General features: G+C 37.9%; 1 protein-coding gene across 1 annotated transcript; it reads right to left on the reverse strand.

The window, feature by feature from the left end:
* On the reverse strand, positions 8,064 to 9,119 carry LOC110265355 (zinc finger BED domain-containing protein RICESLEEPER 2-like). The gene has a single exon (XM_021108317.1). It carries the CDS (start codon positions 9,117 to 9,119, stop codon positions 8,064 to 8,066), a length of 1,056 nt encoding a protein of 351 aa, XP_020963976.1.

The following is a 20,384-nucleotide window of genomic DNA, read 5'->3' on the forward strand; positions in this document are numbered from 1 at the left end:
TTAGAATCCAAAATACTTATTATTTTGACTAAATTCAATATTTATTATTTTGAGTGAATATCCCATCCGGCCTCTGACAATTATTTCGAAAGGACAATGAGGCTCCCAAAAAAAAAAAACACCTAATCCGGTCCCTGATAATTTTTTTGGGACTGATTAGCCCCTGTGCCAAAAAAAAATAACATTGATTTTCTTTTGGCACAGGAGTTTCGTTGTCCTTTCGAAGTAATTGTCAGGAACCGGATTGGATTTTTTTTTTGTCAGGGACCTCATTGTCTTTCGAGATAATTATCAGGGGCTGATTTGAGTTTTTCTCTATTATTTTCCATCTTTTTTAATAAAGGAGCATTAATAAATACATGAATACCTATTAATACACTAATAATATAATCCTAATTCCTAATCCAGCTATATGCACGGATGCAGCGTACCATATAGTATCGAATAGAGAGTTTTCCGTAATGAATAGATGCGGCGGCTAAAGCAATAAATAGAACATAGTTTACTTGACAGGCAAGTGCTCCAAAGTTGGTTGTTTCTTAATTCAATTCCTGCAATTCTCCAGTTTTAGTAGATCAAGTTGCGTTTAGTGTTGTTTGCGAAACACCCATATTTTCGTTTGCTGACCCTAAATGGTCTAATAACTTGTACTTCCCTTCTATGTATAAATGTACCTTGCCTTTGAAAAAAACAATTTGCTTCAACACCTCTTTTAAAATATTGGCATAATGTTATGCGGGAGAGAGAGTATGGGCGCCCATACTCTATCCCAATAATGCTACTCATATTGTATAGAAGATTTTAATTTATTCAATCCATTTTATTCATTTTTTAGTTTCTCTAGTTTCTCATTTTCTATTAGCTCAAAGATTCATGGGAGGCGTTATCAATTCAAATGTATCTTCACAAAATCCACCATAAACTCTACCCACCATTAATTCTATCACCAAACTTCTCTCACTATAAGAAAATAGAATATTTATAACAAAAATTAGTGATTATTACATAATGATAATTGTTCATACCCTTATCCAAAACATAAGCCAAGTCCAATCAGGCCAAGAGGCCTAATCCAAAAAGATTGGCCTTCACCGACTATCCAACCTCTTCTAAAAAGTCGGAGTCAACACCAGCAAGCAATCAGTACTTATCTAAGTGAATAACTGCCTCCTTAAATCTCTCACCCACTTCTAGAAGAGAGATCCAAATAACCCTAAGATAAAGGAACGGTTATCCACCATCAGAAGTGGAACTACTTCAGCGGTGGTTATTGGTTCATTCCCTATAAATACACTGACACACTCAGGTAAACCTAAGTTCCAATACTCTAAACCTGCTTAACCCCTTGCTAACTTAAGCATCAGAGTGTCTTCGCAAGTATCACCCCCCATTCTTCAAAACACACAACTCGGACAGCGGCTCCCAGACAGGAACAAGTCGGAGGCCACATTCCTTCAACGTTTGGGCCTTCCATTCGAGCCCAATCATCCGGTTCTAGGTAAGCCCCGCAACATTGGCGCCGTTGCCGGGGACTCGGAGATCAGCGCAATATGGCGGACAACCAGCATGAAGATGGACACACTGCCTCAGAGTCCGATCAAGAGCATGAGGACGCGGTCAACAAAAACTGAGCAATAATATCTCTATAAGGAGCGGAAAGACTATACAGTGAAGGCCCCTCGAATATCCAGGGACCGGAAAAAATCTCTTCTGAAGTTCATCAGCCCAGAAAAGATGGGCAGCCTTACATGGCCACCAAGGTCGGCTCGAACAACTAGAACAAGAGTTGGAACGACAGCGTGAAGTAGAGCGAAGCCTAAGGAGAGAGATCGAGTGACGAAGAGAGTTTGAAGAAAAGCTCTCGAGGTTGGAATCCAACCTCTGAAATAAGGATTCTCGCAGAGATCGAGAAGACACCCTGTTAGGGGAAGAAGACCCATTTATTGAGGACATCATGAGGGCTAAAGTTTCCAGAAACTTTAAAAGCCCTGACATGGATCTGTATGATAGGACGACTGACCCGAAGCATCACCTCAATAACTTCAAAAGTCGGATGTACTTAGCTGACGTATTAGACGCTACTCGCTGCAAGGCCTTTCCAACAACCTTGACAAAAGCAGCCATGAAGTGGTTCGATAGTCTTCCCCCCAGGTCGGTCACCAGCTTTGACGACCTCTCACGCAAGTTCCCCACGCGCTTCTCAATCCAGAAGGACAAAGTTAAGCATGCACCTAGCCTACTAGGAGTGAAACAGGAGGTCGGAGAACCCCCTGAGAGACTACATGAAAAGATTCAACAAGGTGTGCTTGGAAATTCAAGACTTGCCTACTGAAGCAGTGATAATGGGTCTCGCTAATGGACTTCGAGAAAGACCCTTCTCCCAGTCCATCTCAAAGAGACACCCGACTTCCTTAAGTGATGTACAAGAACGAGCTGAGAAGTACATCAACATGGAAGAGAATGCCAGATTACGAGAACCAAGCTGGTGGCTGGGGCACCCTCACCAATCCAAAGAAAAGGAGAGGGAGCCCAAGAAAAACGAAGAAGTTGGGCTTGAGAGGCCCAGAAGATACCACTCCTACACTCCTTTACGACTTTTCCTAGTCGACGTATACAAAAAAAATTGTCATACTGAAAAGCTTCCTCCCCACGACCTATTAAGAACAAAAAGGGGGGAAGCCGTAATGAATACTGTGAATATCACAAGCTGTATGAAAGGCCCGACCTCCCAACTATTTCTTTTACCAAGGAGGAAGGGCAAGGTATTATGCTCGGGCACGACGACCCGGTAGTAATCACTATGATTCTCGCCGATGCTCATCTGCATAGAACTCTGGTGGATCAAGGGAGCTCAGCCGACATCTTGTTCAAACCAACATTTGACAAGTTGGGATTGGACGAGAAGGAGCTAAGGGCTACCCTGACACTCTCTTCGGACTAGGGGACACTCTCATCAAGCCACTGGGCTTCATGCCCCTGCATACAACTTTTGGAAAGGGGACGAAATCCAAGACTCTAAGCATAGACTTCATTGTCGTCGATGTAGCCTCTACTTACAATGCCCTGATAGACAGAACAACCCTAAGTTGGCTTGGAGCAGTGGTTTCTACCCCCCATCTTTGCATGATATTCCCAATACCAGAAGGGATTGCTACCATTAGAGGAGACCAGAAATTGGTGAGAAAGTGTTACAATGAAAGCCTGAACCTAAGAGGTAAAGGCAAAGAAGTCAATATCATTGAGCTCGGGGGAGTCCGAATTAAAGAAGAATTACGGCCACAACCCAGAGGAAAGGCCGAAGAGGTACAGATCGAGCAAGAGATAGGGAAGAACACCAACATATGAGCCAATTTAGCAGAAGACCTGAAGCAGAAGCTGGTACAGTTCCTACAAGAGAATTCCAATATCTTCGCCTTGAAAGCTTCCGACATGCCCGGAATAGATCCCGAATTCATGTCACATAGATTGGCTGTTCATCTGTGATCCCGACCTATTTAGCAAAGAAGACGGAAGCTAGGACTTGAACGGGCTCAAGTGGTCGTAGAGCAAGTGCAAGCCCTGCTAGAGACAGGCTTTATTAGAGAAGTCAAGTATTCGGCCTGGCTAGCAAACGTGGTATTGGTCAAAAAATAGAATGGCAAATGGAGGATGTATGTTGACTACACCAATCTCAAAAATGCATGTCCGAAAGACCTATATCCCTTACCTAATATTGATACACTAGTAGACTCTAGCTCGGGATATCAGTATTTGTCATTCATGGATGCCTACTCGGGATATAATCAAATCCTGATGTACAAGCCAGACCAAGAGAAGACACCGTTCATCACGCCCAGAACAAACTATTGCTACATGGTCATGCCATTTGGATTAAAAAATACGGGGGCCACATATCAAAGGCTGATGAATAAGGTGTTTGCACCTCACTTGGGAGAACTAATGGAGGTATATGTGGACGACATGTTGGTAAATACTACAGATGACACCTGCATCCTGAGCGACCTCACGCAAGTATTCAACACCATAAGAATGCATAAGATGAGACTAAATCCCGATAAGTGCACCTTTGCAGTGGAGGCTGGAAAATTTCTAGGATTCATGCTAACACAAAGGGGGATTGAAGCTAACACGGATAAGTGTAGAGCGGTCCTGGAAATGAAGAGCCCGACCTGTTTAAAGGAAGTCCAACAGCTGAATGGCTGACTTGCAGCTCTATCCAGGTTCTTGGCAGGATCAGCATTAAGATCCTTACCACTTTTTGCCCTATTAAGAAAAGGATGCCAGTTCGAATAGACCTCTGAATGTGAAGATGCCTTTCAGGAGTTCAAAAGATTTCTGAGCCAACCTCCCATTCTTACCCGACCAAAAGCAGGGGAAGAACTCGTGTTATATATAGCTGTCGCCGAGAATGCCGTAGCGTCAGCATTAATACGAGAAGCTGAAGTCGGGCAACATTCTGTCTACTTCACAAGTAAGGTGCTACAAGGCCCTGAACTAGGATATCAAAATCTTGAGAAGTTCGCATATGCCCTAGTTGTAGCATCTAGAAGGCTTTGGCCTTATTTTCAAACACATATTATAAGAGTTCGGACGAACAAGCCCATGAAGCAAATCCTTCAGAAAACGGATGTTGTGGGCAGGATGGTTCAATGGGCTATAGAGTTATCCGAGTTCGACTTGAAATACGAAGCTCAGACAGCTATCAAAGCCCAATGCTTCATTGACTTCATGGCTGAATACGCAGTAGATCAAGAGGAGGCCTCCACAACCTGGGAATTATATGTGGATGGCTCCTCCAACAAAGTCGGAAGTGGTGCAGGCATAATACTGGTTAATCAAGAAGGAACTCAAATAGAGGTCTCCTTGAAATTTGAATTTCTGGCCTCCAATAATCAGGCAAAATATGAAGCCCTGATCGCTGGGCTAAAGTTAGCCAAAGAAGTCGGAGCGACAAAAGTAGTAGCCTTCAGTGACTCTCAAGTCGTGATTTCCCAGATTAAGGGAGAGTACCAGACAAAGGATCCTAACATGAAGGGGTACTTGGAAAGAACGCTTGAGCTTCTTAGGCAGTTCCTCGAAATTGAAGTCAGACACAACCAGGGAGTTCAATAGTAGAGCCAATGCCCTGTACAGAAATATTATCATCCGATTTGGAGTTCCACACTCCATCACAACTGATAATGGTACACAATTTACTGACTCAACATTCAGAAGCTTGGTGGCTAGCATGAAAATCAAGCATCAATTTACCTCGGTTTAGCATCCCCAAGCAAATGGACAAGCAGAAGTAGCCAATAAAGTTATATTGGTAGGGTTAAGGAAAAGGCTTCAAGAAGCAAAGGGAGCTTGGGCTGAAGAGCTTCCTCATGTGTTATGGGCCTACCAAATCACACCTCATTCAACTACCGGCAAAACACCTTTCTGACTTGCTTACAGCATTGAAGCCATGATCCTGATAAACCACTATTTTACAGTTTATTTTGTATTGAATTGAGTGAATTTTATCAATTATTCATACACTTATTCATATAAATTGCATGGTTTTACAAATTCTTCCTAATTTTGTGCTATGATTGAAAACATGCTTCTTTGGCCTTAAATTTGCTAATTTTAATCCTCTCTTATTACCATTCGATGTCGTGACATGTTTGCTAAGTGTTTTCAGGTTTTATAGGGCAGGAATGGCTTAGAGAATGGAAAAGAAGCATGCAAAAGTGGAAGGAACACAAAAAATTAAGGATTTCAGAATCTGGTAGCGATGCGCACGCATGGATGACGCGTACGCGTGACTGGTGCAGCATACAAATGACGCGCACGCATGGCTGACGCCTACGCGTGGCCAGTGAAAAGTTCAACGACGCGTACGCGTGGCTGACGCGTACGCGTGACGAGCGTCACGTGCTGCATTAAATAGAATTCGCTGGGGGCGATTTCTGGGCTGCTTTTGACCCAGTTTCAGGCCCGAAAATACATATTAGAGGCTACAGAGTGGAGCTGGAAGGGAGACACGATTTCATTCACACAATTTTAGGTTTTAGATGTAGAATTCTAGAGAGAGGCTCTCTCCTCTCTCTAGATTTTAGGGTTTTTACTCCAATTTCTTCTTAGATTTAGATTTAATTTCTGTTTTTATTTACAATTCCTTGCAATTTATTGTTCTAGCACCTTTGTTCTTCAATTCTACTTGTCATTTCCTTCACTTTGTTATCCTTATGTTTATGCACTCTTGATACTTTGGATCCTTGTTAATGCAATTTATATGTTTATGTTGTTATTGCTTTCTTCAGTTGTCATTATTAATTTCTTTCGATTGGTAGTTGTTAGATTTTATTAAATTTTCTACTCATCTTTTGAAAATTTCTTGAATCATTTTGGTGCTTTGTGACTTGTTTAGCATTCATGAAAATTTTTTGCCCCACACACAAGATTAGTGCTTTCATCCCTTCTGACTCATTATTCTTTGTTTTTATGCTTCATTATCATTGAGTTAGGATAGGACCAAATGCTCTCATGCTTATCACTAATCTTGTATGTGTCAATTCCTGTTTTAACTTGATGTTTCTGAGTATTCTTGCCATTTACTTATGCTTTGACTTTACTCTTGCATCAAGTGTTAGTTGATATTAGGGGGGTTCATGGTTTGGTTAATCCAAAAACCAAACCAATTTTTTGGTTAACCAAAAATATAGTAGTGGTGAATTAACCAAATTGGTTTCATATGATAAAACCGGTTATTAACCGGTTAGTAAAATTCAAAATCGGTTTTTAATCGGTTATTAAAATAAAAACTGGTTTTGAAAAAATAACCGATTTTTATATAGAAAAACCGGTTTTTATATCAAAAATTGGTTTTAACACTGAAAACCGGTTTTTATATCAAAAAACCGATTTTTACACTAAAAAATTGGTTTTTATACCAAAAAATTTTTTTACATATAAAAACCCAAATTTTTTACCTTTTTTCTTTTAAATTGTTTTTTTAATCTAAAAATTAATTTTTTTTCTTTCTAAATAATACAAATAACATTTGTAAATAATAAAATTCCTTCCATTATAAATTATAATTACTTTTCTAAACTTTTGGTGGCAATACTTATCACATACACCTACTAAAGATAATGGAAGTGAAACATTAAATATTGGGTAGAAAAATAGTTGGTAAAGCAGGCTAATAGGGTGATAAAAGAAAAAGAATGGTCTCAAGAGCATTTCCTGTTTAATCTGTCATGATTAATGATGAGAATCATTTTTGGGTCAACTTGCACAAAGTGCATACACAAAGGAAAATGCAAACAATACCTAAATTCAGGAATTACAGCTAGAAATGTGGACAAGACAAGGTGTATAACATCATAGATTAGTGGACATAAATTTTTGACAAATTTATCATACATTGCAAGACTAAAAGAAGCAGCAAAGAATGAGCATCAAAGAAAAGAACCCAAAATTCTCATCTAGGGAAAGCTACCGCCATAAACAATTAACTTAGTAAGTCTAATCTCTTCACCACTTATAAAACAAACAATCAAGACTTTCTAATCATCCTCAAGCGCAATTGAACCTGGACCCACTGAACAAGTAATGTCCTCTGATAAAATCAAATCTGCACACAAAAAAACTATAATTATAAATTTTAAAAAATTATAATTATAAGTTAAACTAAAACATTTTCTAAGTAAATCATATGATATATTTAAGAAACATTTAATATTCAATTTACCTTGCTCGACCTTTTCAAGCTCTTCGAAATTCTCAGGTGCAAGACAAGAGAAAAAGTCTCCTTTAAGCCAATCTTCGGTACATACAAGAGCTTCTACGATCTTAGGAGTCAATGAGCTACGATATTGATCAATGATTCTTCCCCCCATACTAAAAGCAGACTCAGAAGCCACTGTTGAAACTGGTATAGCCAATATGTCCCGTGCCATATTTGCTAGGATGGAAAACCGATTCGAGTTAACCTTCCACCATCCTAGAATATCCAAAAGCTTATCATCTGGCTCACAGTCTTCATTCAAATAACGATCAAGCTCAGATTTAAGATTGGATTTGCGACCGGTTGATCAGCAATATAACCCCATATCATAAATGTCTTTGGCTTTATCACTTGCACTCGGTTGGGAGAGGGTATCATCTTGGTTTCCTTCTTCTGCACCTTGATATAAATTATAAAGTGAATGAAGACAAGAAGACAACTTTATCTTCAATTCACCGCCCACTTCTGCACCAAAAGAATTAACTAGGCACCATTCAACATAATCCAACTTATGGCAAGGATCTAGAACTACAGCAATTAACAACAACATGTTAATAGTTTTTGCATTTCTCCAATACTTATTGTATTTTGCTTTCATCTTACTTGCCATAAGACTTATGCTCAAATCATCATCATCACGATATTGTTGAATCCTCCTTCCAAGAGCAAACACTTCTTTCATGTATAAGTTACTAGTGACATAAGAGGATCCAGAGATGCGAAGTGTAGCATCGTAAAACATCTCTAAAAATGGTAAGACGGACTTAGCATAATCCCAATCTTGAATTGAAGGTACCCCTCTTCCCTTGTTTAATTCTTCAACAAATTTTTTGTCTTGCATCTCTAATAGCTCAAATGCCTTCTGATGCTTTAAAGCTGCTACTAGCATTAAGTATGTAGAGTTCCATCGCGTTTCAACATCTATGCAAACAAGACTCTTATGTGGAATATTCTCTTCTGCAATACATGCCTTGAACCTAGTTAATCTTGAATTTGAGGATCTAACATACTTCACAGCATCCCGAATTTTGGCAACCGAATCATCAATCTCCTTCAATCCATCCTTCACAATCAGGTTTAAAATATGTGCACAACACCGCATATGGAGATACTCTCCATTCAAAACTGAACTCTTCCAAGAAATCAGCCTTCTTTTTAAATACATAACTCCTACATCGTTAGACGATGCATTATCAACTGTCAAACTCAAGATCTTGTTCAACTTCCAGCTATTCAAGCAAGCTTCAACATTTTGAGCCATAATCTCTCCCGTGTGGCCGGTGACTTGGCAAAAATTTAGTATTTTCTTTTGCAACTTCCAATCCATATCAATGAAATGAACAGTCAAACACATATACGCCATATTCTGACACGAACTCCAGTTATCAGTTGTAAGACAAACTCTTCCTCCATATTTAGAAAAGTATTTTTGAAGTTGAACCTTCTTTATTTCATAGAGCATCAAGATGTCACGTGCCAATGTAATACGTGAAAGAGTGTTATGCAAATCTTTAAATGTGATCTCATTGCACTTGTTCCATTCCCGCACTTGATCACTTTCAAACAGTGTTGACATTGAGCCTTATTTTCATCATCAGATGTTCTCTTGAAGTGGTCCCAAACTGTTGATCGATTTTTACGTTCAGATGATGTGGTTGGGAGAGGAGGTAATGTAGAAGCCGAATGCTCTGCAGACTCTGACATGGGAACATCACGATCGGCTACCTCATTCTGAATAAGAAGCCATAAAATCTAATTATTAAATACTTCAACAAAGAAAAGTTATCAAGCACAAAGCCAAGTTCAAACAATATATACATATACTTTGAAACTGATTCCAAGGGTGTTCAAAATGTCGATGTTCACAATATAAACAATATATGTGCTAATGCCTAATGGATAACATATACATTAATGACCCTCTTCCATTTCCTTTTTATATTTTTTTGTTTATATTTTTTGTTATTAAACTGGGTTTGATTTCATTTCCTTTTTTCCATTTCAAAATACAATGAAGTATCTCTCCAAGTAAAATAATTTGAAAAATGAATAAAAATGCATTCTCTGTTGTCTTTTTTCCATAGATAAAACAGAACCAACACAATTAAATATAAATATAGAGTTTAACAACAGTCAAAACAGAGGTCTGGAACCAAAATTACTTGCTTTTGCTTTCGATAGATTTTATATATAACTAATTATTGAGAATGATCGCATAAAAAAAGATAAAAGAATAGAAAATTGTTTTATCTTCACTTTGTATTAGAACTTTTAATTACAACAAAGTAACTGATTTAAGCATACAAATACTGATCATTCCTAAAACAATTGCTAGAAGCACATCCAAAGTATATCATTACTAAGCAAAACAAAAGTAACCTGTATTGTTCCTATAAGGATTAAAATCTAATTGCTGACCTAATCATGTTCTAATAGCTGACCTAATCATTAAGGATTAATACCTATTTATATTTAAAAATGAAAGCATATTAAAAGGAATGGATAAAAAATGAAAGCATATCAAGTGTTTTCCCCATGAATAGAAGTGTAGCTTATCATACCCAGTAGGAATTCAACTTTCTAGAATACTAGACCACTAGCAAAAGGTGTCAAAGTCTCCCACCAAACTAAAATGATGAAAATTTAGTAATGGAAATCTTAACTTGATCACAAATTATTTTTTATACAAGCTGATGGAAAATTTGTTGGAATTTTGAGCTAATTAACTTTAGATTAAGAAATTAGTATATCTGAAAGAACTTGAGTTCATTAGTTCTACTTTCTATACAATATTTTCTCTGTTATTAGAAAAGACCATTATATTCCAGGTTCTGTGAAATGAATGCTAAAAGTTTAGTTATTATGCTTCTAAGATTAGAATAAAAATTGTTGCCCAGCGAAGAAATTTGCAGCTGTAAAGTTGCAATAGAGTGAATAATGCATGATGAGACAGATAATTAGAACAACAATTCTCCATTCAATTTATAGTTTAATGGTGCAGAAACACATCATAATGCAGCAGCCAGAACAACAATTCTCCATTCAATGAGACAGATAATTAGAACAACAATTCTCCATTCAATTCATACAAATTAATTAAGTTTTAACAAATCAAAAAGTGAACCACAATGAAGAAGAAACTTACAGTAGGATCCATTGAAATGAAGAGTTCAATAATGAGAGATTTAAAATCTGCACATTTTCAATCCATTAAAATGAAGAAGTCAGAAGTATACTAATGAAGAAACAAAACAGAACAAATTAACAAAATAGAAAAAACCCAGATAACAAATCCAACTCAGAACTCAGAACCAAGGGCAAGGAGGGGGTTTACCTCAATTGATGAGCTCCAGCGAGCCACCGACGAAAGAAGAAGAGAACCGAAAAAGAGAGTTACTCAGGCGAATCAAAGTGAAGACAGAGTCGCGAATGGGAGGTCGAGGCAGAGAGATAGAGTCGCGAATCAAAGTGAAGACTCGAAGAGGTAGAGGTCCGAGGAGCCACCAGCGAGCTCCGGCGAGAGCGGAGGAGGAGAACTGTTGACGGCGGCGGACTGGAGAATTGGGTTTTGTCGAAGTATCGAAGACGAAGAGTGAATTTGAAATTAGGTTTTGATTTAGGTTTTAGTTTTAATTTGGTTTTGGTTTTGGTTAACCGGTTAAAAACCAGTTTTTTTTTTAATTTGGTTTTGGTTAACCAATTCTAAAAAATATGGATATGGTTTTTAAATTGTTTTATTAAACTGGTTAACCAAAATGTGGTTATGGTTTTTTAACCGGTTAACCACATTTTGGTTATTTTTTGAACACCCCTAGTTGATATGCCATTTGCTTATACTGTTTTCTCACTTGCATGTTGTAGCTACCATGTAGTTGAGAACCTCATTATTATTTGGCATTAGCCCACCCATATTTTATTTGCTGCATATATTTGTTTGTGGGTTATTCTTCTTACTTTTTCTCTTCTTTCAGGATGGCCGCTAAGAAGGAAAACGAAAAACTTCTAAATGGGGCGGACAAACAAGTTCCTGTGCCCCATCTTTTGAGAAAGGGCAACAGTTGTAGCAACCTGTCCACTTGCACATCTTTACATGCATCGAGGATGGTGCAATCTTTAAGTGTGGGGAGGTCGATCCCGACTTCCATGGGTAACAATTCCTTTTCCCAACACCAATTCTTACTCTTCTTTGTTAGTTAGTTGTTGCATTGCATAATAGATTGCATGTGTAGCTAGTTGCTTGCATGTATGTACTACTTGGTTGAAGTGATGAATTCTCTTCCAAGAAACTGTTTTATAGCATTTCACTAATTTGAATTAAAAAATTTTTTAAACTTGCTTGAAAAAATTTATTTTAGAACATGGTTTTAAGAGCTCAAACACATAAAACCAGTCAGATTTTAAACCTATTTAATTGGTTGCATCTTATCAACCAATCTTTTATTATTGTGTGTGTTGTTCTCTCTAAAATTGTGATCTTTGTCTTGCTTGATTCTATATTTTCATTGTTTGATGTATGCATGCACTTACGTGATTGAGGCCTTTGTTTCACTATAGCTCACATATCCATATGGCCTTACCATTTCATTATCCTTTGCAAACCAATGTTGAGCCTATTTTACCCAGTTATTCTTTACTTTAGCACATCATTAACCCTAAGCGAAAACAATGAATGACCTTAATTTGAATCCTTGGTTAGCTTAGACTAGTGAGAGTGCTCATGATTTAAGTGTGGAGAAATTGGATTTGAAAATATTTGGTTTGGGAATTGGGTATTGTATATTTTTGTAAAAATGTAAAAAAGATAGTTGAGCACATATTCTACATTCAATACCTTAATCATATGCATTAAGAAAAATAAAAAAAGGAGAAAAAAAGAGAGAAAAAAATAATAAAAAGGGGATAAAATGCCCCCAAAGTAAATGGTGATAGCAATGCATATATACTGTACTCAAAATTGGGATAAATGAATATGTGGTACCCATAGTTAATGGATAGTTAGATTTTGTACTCTGATTACATGGATTGTCTTAAGTTAGGTAGGAACTTTAGGTTAATCAAGGATTCAGATTTTAGTCAACTTGACCAAATACAAACCTACCTTGACCCTAACCCCATTACAACCCTTAAAACACCTCTTGATATGTGTATTCGTGCATTAAATTTTTGTTGATTGGTAGAAGAAAAGCAAGCCTTAGAAAGTAAGATTAGTAGAGAATTGAGAGAATCGAACCTCAAACACTTAAGCGATTAGAGTGTATACACTTCCGGTGAGGGTTTGATGCTCGATTCTTTGTTCCCGACTTTCACGAACTTTCTTCTTGCACGTCTATTTTTACTTCATTTTATGATTTAAATTAGTAAAATCCAGATCATATTTGTTCTTAGAAGATTTATTTACTTTTAACTAAGAAGGTAGAAGCATTTAGTATGTAGTTGCATTCATATAGATAGGTTGCATTGCATAAGTCCTACCATCCCTGTTCACTCTTTTGGTTCTCTTGAGCTTAGCATGAGAACATGCTAATGTTTAAGTGTGGCAAGATTGATAAACCACTATTTTACGGTTTATTTTGTATTGAATTGAGTGAATTTTATCAATTATTCATACACTTATTCATATAAATTGCATGATTTTACAAATTCTTCCTAATTTTGTGCTATGATTGAAAATATGCTTCTTTGGTCTTAAATTTGCTAATTTTAATCCTCTCTTATTACCATTCGATGCCGTGATATGTTTGCTAAGTATTTTCAGGTTTTATAGGGCATGAATGGCTTAGAGAATAGAAAAGAAGCATGCAAAAGTGGAAGGAACACAAGAAATTAAGGATTTCAGAATCTGGTAGCGACGCGCACGCATAGACGACGCGTACGCGTGACTGGTGTAGCATACAAATGACGCGCAGGCGTAGCTGATTCCTATGCGTGACCAGTGAAAAGTCCAGCGATGCGTACGCGTGGCTGACGCGTACGCGTGACGAGCGTCACGTGCTGCATTAAACAGAATTCACTGGGGGCGATTTCTGGGCTGCTTTTGACCCAGTTTCAGGCCCACAAATACATATTAGAGGCTGCAGAGTAGAGCTGAAAGGGAGACACGCTTTCATTCACACAATTTTAGGTTTTAGATGTAGAATTCTAGAGAGAGAGGCTCTCCTCTCTCTAGGTTTTAGGGTTTCTACTCCAATTTCTTCTTAGATTTAGATTTAATTTCTGTTTTTATTTATAATTCCTTGCAATTTATTGTTCTAGCACCTTTGTTCTTCAATTCTACTTGTTATTTCCTTCACTTTGTTATCCTTATGTTTATGCACTCTTGATACTTTGGATCCTTGTTAATGCAATTTATATGTTTATGTTGTTATTGCTTTCTTCAGTTGTCATTGTTAATTTCTTTCAATTGGTATTTGTTAGATATTATTATTATTGCAATTTTACCATGCTTTTATTTTGTGCCTAACAAGTGTTTGATAAAATTCTTGGTTGGACTTTAAATTAGCTTTTTGTATTCTTAACTTGGATTGAGTAATTTGGAGACTCTTGAATTGTCAAAGTCTCTTGTTGGTTGATGATTGAAAATTGCTAGTTGGTTTGAGTTTCACTAACTTTAGTCTTTGATTAGGACTTGTGAACTCAAGTTGATTTGCTCACTTGACTTTCCTTCAATTGTTAGAGGTTAACTAAGTGAGAGCAATTTTCAATTACCATCGCAATTGACAATGATAATGAGGATAGGAATTCCGATTCTCAAACCTTGCTAGGACTTTTCTTAGTTGTTAGTTATTTTCTTGTTATTTACATTCCTTGCTTATTAAACTCAAAACCCAAAAAGATACAATCTCATAACCAATAATAAACATACTTTCCTGCAATTCCTTGAGAGACGACCCGATGTTTAAATACTTGGATTAATTTTATTGGGTTTGCTTAAGTGACAAACAATTTAAACATTGACCGAGGATAATTTGTTGGTTTAGAACTATACTTGCAACGTGACATTTTTGTGAAATTCTTTAACGACAATTTTTCTCCGTCAAGTTTTTGTCAGCGTCGCCAGAGAAACACTTCCGGAACTGCTCAGATCCACTGGTAACACTACCTTGGTACCAATCTGGTTTTCGGCTTTTCCTTTCTTGAATTTGTCTTACTTCTATTTTGTTCTGTTGTTCTGATTATGAGCTTTTGCTTTAACTTGGAATTTCCAGTACCATTCTTGTTGCACTCCGATCGATTTGAATCCACCGCTTTTCTTGGTGATGTGGTCATTTTCGTTATAACGGGGAGTTAATGGTGTTGCTACTGTTGCAGTTCGGGTTGCTGTAGTTTCGATTTCTATGAGTTTCAATACTAAGGTAGGGGTTTTCTTAAAATTTATTTTATCTTATAGAGTTATTATAAATATATATTAATGTGAGAAACATATGTCTGTGATTATAATTGTCTTATAAATCTGGTTGTTTGCTGGACTGAATGACTGATTGCTTGAGTGGTGTGATTGTTGAAAAGTTATTTAGTTTATTATTATGAAAAGTGGTTTTTCTTGGTTTTGAAGTTATTTTGATCATGTAAATGAATCGGCTTTGGAAATGATCTGAGATATGAAAATGAATTAACTTTGGAAGCGGTTTAATTTTGAAAAAGATTTATTATTGGAAATGGTTGGATTTGAAAATAATTTGATATCAGAAGTAGTTGAATTTTGGAAAATGATTGAGATTTGAAAATGGTTGAGAAAGTGTTTGAGGAATGTTTGGATGGGACTCGAAAAGGGTGGTAGAGTTCGAGTTTTAGAGGAGATACTGTCGAAATTTTATAAAATTGGAAGTTTCGTTTGAAGTAATTATTTAAAAAGATTTGGTTTTAAACATTATATGTTTTATGATTGATTTATTTAGCAAAGAAAGAATTATGTTTTGAATTGGGATTGTTGATGAACGGAATGGAAAGAAGGATGATGAGGATTGACTTTGAAATATGATTTTTGAACGAGTTTAGAAATGAGATATGGATTGATGAATGATGATGATATTGAGAATGATTTAGATATTAATGAATGTTGAATGAATTATTCATATGGCTTATGAATTTGAATTATTTAAGACACGAGTTTCCCTGGGTAGACGCAGTGGCTTGCCACCACTTGCTCCAGGTTGAGACTCAATACTCTGTTGATCCTACAACGTAAGGGTGACCGGGCACTTATAAATTCCTGGGAATGGTACCCCCGTTGAGCGATTTGATATATATATGAGAAAAAGCTATGCATAGACTCATGGGGATGTGCGTCGAGGGACAGTCCAAGGGTTCAACAAACCGGACTTGTCGGGTTGGCTGTATAACTGACAAATGAGCTCATTAGCCATAGGACAGGCATGCATCATATACATTTGTATGCTTTGCTTGGGTTTGAATTTGTTTTAGTTTGCCTAATTGTTAAACTGTTATTAACTGCTACCTGAACTATTTGCTGTAACTGCTACCTAAACCTGTGATTTCCTGTCTGTTTTGCCTGTGTTTGTCCTGGTGTGCTACTTTTGAGAATGAGCTTTGGTGCTAAATTAATGATTGTGTTGATTGATTGCGTGGTTGGTTTCTGATTAAGATTTTCTTATAAGAAAATAAAGGTTTTGGATTTTTGGATATTTAAATATTGATTTTCGAAAAGGATTTTTGGATGACTAGTTGTTGGTTTTTTTAAAAGATTCAAAGGATGAACAATAATCACTGAGCTTAAAAATAGATTTCTCTTTAAATATCTTATTATGACAATTCTGAAACTCTGTGGTGAGACCGTGTGGTTAGGTTCTCACCCCCTACAGCTTTATCTTTTCAGGAGACAGATGAAAAAGCTCACAAAGGGTTGTATTACGTTTCGCTTAGTCGATAATGCTGTTTAGTTTTTATTTACTTACCCCTCACCATCAATATTATATTATGTAAGAGGGATAGGAGTTGTATGACTTGTATGTATATAATATGTATAGGTTACTTGAGTAAGAAGTTTTGTACATGTATATGCTTGTCTTGTTTTATTTAAAAAGTAGTCTTTCTCCGGTTTTCAAAAAGAACAGTGATACAATTTCGAGTCAAAGTCTCCAATTTTATTATTAAGTATATGAAGTCGTCGTAATACTTCTTCCTATCAGAATAGTACAGCCGAAAGCATGACATTCTGATAGTGAGGGTGTTACATTAGTCAAGCAAATAGGAGATGTAGGTATGTTGTTTAATTGCATAAAAGAAAATAAAGAAAAAATATTACTCAGAACTCAGAAGTTGTGTAAACTATTATAAGAAGGTGGTTAAGGCTTGGAGGTGCTTTGTTCTTTTGGATTAACTCTGGTCTTACTGTCTTCTTCAACTGTGAATGATTTCTTCTATGGTAGGCTGTATGTGATCAATGCCAGTTGAGAGGTCGCCAATGCTCCTCCAGATCTGAACCCCAGGGTTAGTGTTGATCCATTTTGATTGAGGGTGAAGCTCCTGCTGTCCATTCTCCTTAATGATCCTACTCAAAACGCCACAGAAAATGTCGAATCTTCCGGATCAGAGAATGCTACGCCTTTGGGTTCTAGCCTATACCACAGAGACTCTAATCTTCCCATACCTCGGCTGAACTGATGTTTCAAGAAGTCCCCAACGAAGTTGTGGATTAGCCGTCTAAAAGATGTATAATCAAGCTAGTGGTTCAATGCTTTCTAGTTACGTAGTCATACGAACCCAAGAAGAACACGGGTGGTTGTCAGGTATGCGGTCTTAGAATGAAGAACGAAGATACATCTTAGAATAGAGAATCAAACACGGATTGAAGAGAAACAGTAATACTTTTATTGATCCATAAAACTCAGCTTGGCTCCTCCCCTAAACCTAGGAGGTTTAGAAACTCATACTGATAGAAAATACAATGTAAAATGTGTAAAGTGTCAAAAGGTTTTAAAAATGTCCCGAACAAGGGTGGTCCTTGTTCTATATATACTAATATACTGACTAAGGATTACAAAAAAGGGTAAAATAGTCTTTTAGTGCTAAAATCCACTTCTGGGACCCACTTGATGAGTGTTTGGGCTGAACTTGATTGAGATCCACGTGCTAGGAGGCCTCTAGGGCATTGAACACTGGCTAGGGGGTTCTTTATGGGTGTTGGATACTGATCTCTTCTCCTTTGAGCACTGGACACCAGAACAAAGCAAGAGGCTGGCATTGAACGCCAGTTTTAGGCCTTCAATTCTGAAGCAAAGTATAGACTATTTTATATTTCTGGAAAGCCCTGGATGTTAACTTTCTATAACCGTTGAGAATTCTCCATTTGAACTTCTGTAGCTCTAGAAAATCTCTTTTGAATGCAAGGAGGTCAAATCCAGGCAGCATCTGCAGTGCTTTTCTGCCTCTGGATCAGACTTTTTCTCCAACTCCTCAATTTCAGCCAGAAAATACCTGAAATTGCATAAAAATACACAAACTCAAAGTAGAATCCAAAAATGTGAATTTTTCACTAAAACCTATGAAAACTTAATAAAACTTAGACAAAACATACTAAAAACTATATGAAAATGATGCTAAAAAGTGTATAAAAGATCTGCTCATCACAGACCCCAACAGTTCAAATTTTCCCTCGGATTAAAATTTGAAGATGATTTCAGATAGCAGCATCATCCATAGCAATCTGGCTGTATGGAAGGATGTGCTTCCTAGTAAACTTCGGCCCATCAAAGCCGGCATCCCCAACACTAGAGGCATCAGCTTCCAAGGTTTTTCGTTTTTTCTTTTCAGGTTCTGAGGTGGATATGATATCCGGAGGCTTTGCCGGGGGAGGTGTAACTAAATCATCTCGAAAAAGATACTTGAAAGAAGTCTACCAAGTCGGGAGTGAAGGACCCGACCTCCTAACTATTTCATTCACCAAAGAAGATGGACAAGGCATTGGGCCTGGACATGATGACCCAGTAGTGATCACTATGATTCTCGCCAATGCACACCTACATAAAACTCTGACCGTTCAAGGAAGCTCAGCCGACATTCTGTTCAAACTAGCATTTGACAAGCTGGGATTGGACGAGAAGGAATTAAGGGCTTATCCTGACACCCTCTTCGGGTTAGCAGACGCCGCCATCAAGCCACTGGGCTTCATTTCCCTGCACACTACTTTTGGAAAGAGGGTGAAATCGAAGATTTTAAGCATTGACTTCATTGTTGTCGATGTAGCTTCTACCTACAATACCTTAATAGGCAGAACAATCCTAAATCAGCTTGGAGCAGTGGTTTCTATCCCCCATCTTTGCATGAAGTTTCCAATACCAGAAGGGATATCCACCATCAGAGGAGATCAGAAGTTGGCGAGAAAGTGTTACAATGAAAGCCTTAACCTAAGGGGTAAAGGCAAAGAAGTCAATACCATCGAGCTCGGAGAAGTCAAGAGTTAAAGAAGAACTACGACCACAGCCCGGAGGAAAGATCGAAGAGGTGCGGATCGGACAAGAGGTCGGAAAGAACACTAACATAGGAGCCAGTCTAACAAAAGAACTGAAGTAGAAGCTGACACAGCTCCTATAACAAAATTCTGACCTCTTTGCCTGGAAAGCTTCCGACATGCCTGGGATAAACCCCGAGCTCATGTCACATAGATTGGCTGTTCATCCGGGATCCCGAACTGTCCAACAAAGAAGACGGAAGCTAGGAGCTGTGCGGGCTCAAGTGGTCGAAGAGTAAGTACAAACCCTACTGGAAGCAGGCTTTATCAGAGAAGTCAAGTATCCGGCCTGGCTGGCAAACGTGGTGCTGGTCAAGAAATAGAATGGCAAATGGAGGATGTATGTCGACTACACGGACCTTAACAAAGCGTATCCAAAAGACCCATATCCTCTACCAAATTTTGATACCCTAGTGGACTCCAGATCAAGGTATCAATACTTGTCATTCATGGACGCATACTCGGGGTACAATCAAATCTCGATGTACAAGCCAGACCACGAGAAGACATCATTCATCGCGCCCAGAGCAAATTATTGTTACGTGGTCATGCCATTTGGATTAAAAAATGCAGGGTCACCCATCAAAGGCTGATGAATAAGGTGTTTGCACCTCATTTGGGAGATTTGATGGAGGTGTATGTAGATGATATGCTGGTGAAAACCAAGGATGACGCCAGCCTCCAGGACGACCTCTCGAAAGTCTTCGCCACCATAAGAGCACACGAGATGAGACTGAATCCCGATAAGTGCACCTTCGCAGTGGAGGCTGGAAAATTTCTAAGATTCATACTAACACAAAGAGGGATTGAAGCTAACCCCGACAAGTGTAAAGCAGTCCTGGAAATGAAGAGCCCGACCTGCTTAAAGGAGGTCCAGCAGCTGAATGGCCGACTTGCAGCTCTATCCAGGTTTCTAGTAGGATCAACATTGAGATCCCTACCGCTTTTTCTCTACTGAGAAAATGGTGCCAATTCGAATGGACTCCTAAATGCGAAGAGGCTTTTCAGGAGTTCAAAAGATTTTTAAGCCAACCTCCCATTCTTACCCGGCCAAAAACAGGGAAAGAACTTGTATTATACTTAGCTATCGCCGAGAAGGCCGTAGCATCAACGTTAATACGAGAAGATGAGGTCGGACAACATCTTGTCTACTTTACAAGC

The sequence above is a fragment of the Arachis ipaensis genome, chromosome B08 (genome assembly GCF_000816755.2).
Source record: "Arachis ipaensis cultivar K30076 chromosome B08, Araip1.1, whole genome shotgun sequence".
Lineage (NCBI taxonomy): Eukaryota > Viridiplantae > Streptophyta > Magnoliopsida > Fabales > Fabaceae > Arachis > Arachis ipaensis.

Coding starts and splice junctions, on each gene's coding strand:
- LOC110265355 (XM_021108317.1), bottom strand. CDS start 9,119: ATGGCGTATATGTGTTTGACTGTTCATTTCATTGATATGGATTGGAAG.